The 1,955-nt window shown below is 65.5% G+C and overlaps 1 protein-coding gene across 1 annotated transcript; it reads right to left on the bottom strand.

Moving 5' to 3' along the window:
- Positions 1–200: 200 nt before the first annotated feature.
- On the bottom strand, positions 201–1,742 carry GADD45G (growth arrest and DNA damage inducible gamma). Its single transcript, XM_088838169.1, has 4 exons — positions 1,575–1,742; positions 1,197–1,298; positions 870–1,083; positions 201–773 (listed from the first exon to the last, which is right to left on the bottom strand). Exons 1-4 carry the CDS (start codon positions 1,625–1,627, stop codon positions 663–665), a joined length of 480 nt encoding a protein of 159 aa, XP_088694295.1. The 5' UTR covers positions 1,628–1,742; the 3' UTR covers positions 201–662.
- Between the last annotated feature and the right edge of the window lie 213 nt (positions 1,743–1,955).

A 1,955-nucleotide genomic window follows, 5' to 3' on the forward strand; every position in this document is an offset into this window, starting at 1 on the left:
CGTCCCCTCCCCCACTTCCAGCACCCCAGGAGCTTGCCATTCAGCACCAACAGGAAGATGGAACAGGTGCCATGGGATTCCGTAAATTTCAGCAATCAGCAGCAGTCCCGCTGACCACCTCCCCCACAAAGATCCCCTGCCCTTAATAAAGAGAGTAAGTTTGTTTCAGTTAAGTTTATTGTAAAACTCAAAGCTGCAGCAGCATAATCCTTTAGAAAATGAAGCATCGCCCGTATCCGTTTTGAAACAGCAGTGCATACTGCTCAAGTCCGTCAGAGGTCCTGTAACCAACCGTACAAGTCCAAGCCGCCTGGCCTTGCCTTTCCCCTCCTTTCTGCCGGGAGTACAGGCTGCTGAGTCACGCCTGCCCGGCTAGTCTGTCCTTCCCGGCCGCGCGGCCAAGGTCCCGCCTCCGGCCTTCCTGGGCGAGCAGCCGCTCCCCACACTTGCAGAGTCCTGGGCTGGGGCCAGCCTGCCCCTGTCGCCGCCGGGCCCCTCCTCGGGAGGGAACCGCACCTCCTCGCCGCTCTCCACGCGCCCCCGCCTGCCAGTCTCCACGCCGCACTCCGGCGCCCTCCGAGGGCGCATCCACAGAGCCAGCCCCGCGCTAGGCGCCCCGGGGCGTCACCACGTCGATCAAACCAAGGATCCCCACCGGGCTGTCACTCGGGAAGGGTGATACTGGGCACCCAATCGTTGACGCTGCGGCTCTCCTCGCAGAACAGGCTAAGCTTCTCCAAGGCGGGGTCCTTCCACGCGTCCTCATTGGGGTTCTGCGGAGAGAACGCAGAGGTCAGCCTGGCTGGACGCCGGCTGCTGCCGGGGGAGGGTGGGGGCAGGGATCACACCGGCGCGGAGGCGACACTCACCGAAATGAGGATACAGTGCAGGTCTGCAGGCGCCCCCGACTCGTCGCCGGAGCCCACGACCGCCGCCAGCCGCTGCACGTCGCCCACGCGGACGATGTCTATGTCGTTCTCACAGCAGAACGCCTGGATCAAAGTGAAGTGGATCTGCAGCGCGATGTCGCCTTCGTCCTCCTCGTCGGCGGCCAGCACGCAGAAGGTCACATTGTCGGGGTCCCTACGCGGGCGAGCAAGAGGTGGTGAGATCAGGTCGGGGAGCCAGGGGTGCCCCCCGCCACCGTCTCCCCGGTCTCCCTGCCGCTCCTCCCACGGGCCGCGTCTGATACTCACACGTTCAGGACTTTGGCTGACTCGTAAACGCCGGCCGTGAGGCAGCCTTGGCGCTGCGCCGACAACAGCAGCTCATGCAAAGCTTTCCCGGCGCCCTGCATCCTGCGGACAAACCAGCGCGGTGAGCCGGGCCGGCCGGAGGATGCGCGGAGATCCATGGACCCGGAGACGCAGCCCAGCGCCCCAACCCGGCGCGCCAGCCCAGGGCCTCACCTTCCGCCCAGCCGGCACACACGCGCCCGGCTTCCACCCAGCGGGCTCCCACCCAGCCGGTTTCCACCCAGGCGGGCCCCAAAGACTATCGCCCAACCAGCGCGGCCAGGACAGGACAAGGATCCCCGCGCGCCCCAAGACGTCCGGCGTTCGGCGCCGACCTACCTGGCTGTGCTTTCTGGAACCGTGTCCTGGCCACGAACTTCTTCCAGAGTCATGTTGCGATCTGCGAGCAGCAAGTTATCCACAAGAACAGAGAGCGGAGCAGACGCGAACGGAGAAGGAAAGTCTACGAGCCGGCCCGCTGAGCCCACTGCCTGCGAGTGAGCCCCAGCGCCGCGGTGCGCCCTTATATAGGCTGAGCCGGGTGGCGCCGCCAGCTGGCGCGAGCCTGCGAGCCCATTGGCCCGCGCCCGCTTTCTGATGCAAATGAGGCGGCTGCCCGCGGCTCGTGCCAGAAGGCCACGTGGGGAGGGGTGCGGGGGATGACAATGCCTCAAATCTGCCGCTTTTGTCGGGGTGTTACCAGGCAGACTGGAGCCTGCA

Source organism: Moschus berezovskii, chromosome 7, assembly GCF_049115385.1.
Source record: "Moschus berezovskii isolate FMDL1 chromosome 7, NW_MosBer_1.0, whole genome shotgun sequence".
Classification (NCBI taxonomy): domain Eukaryota; kingdom Metazoa; phylum Chordata; class Mammalia; order Artiodactyla; family Moschidae; genus Moschus; species Moschus berezovskii.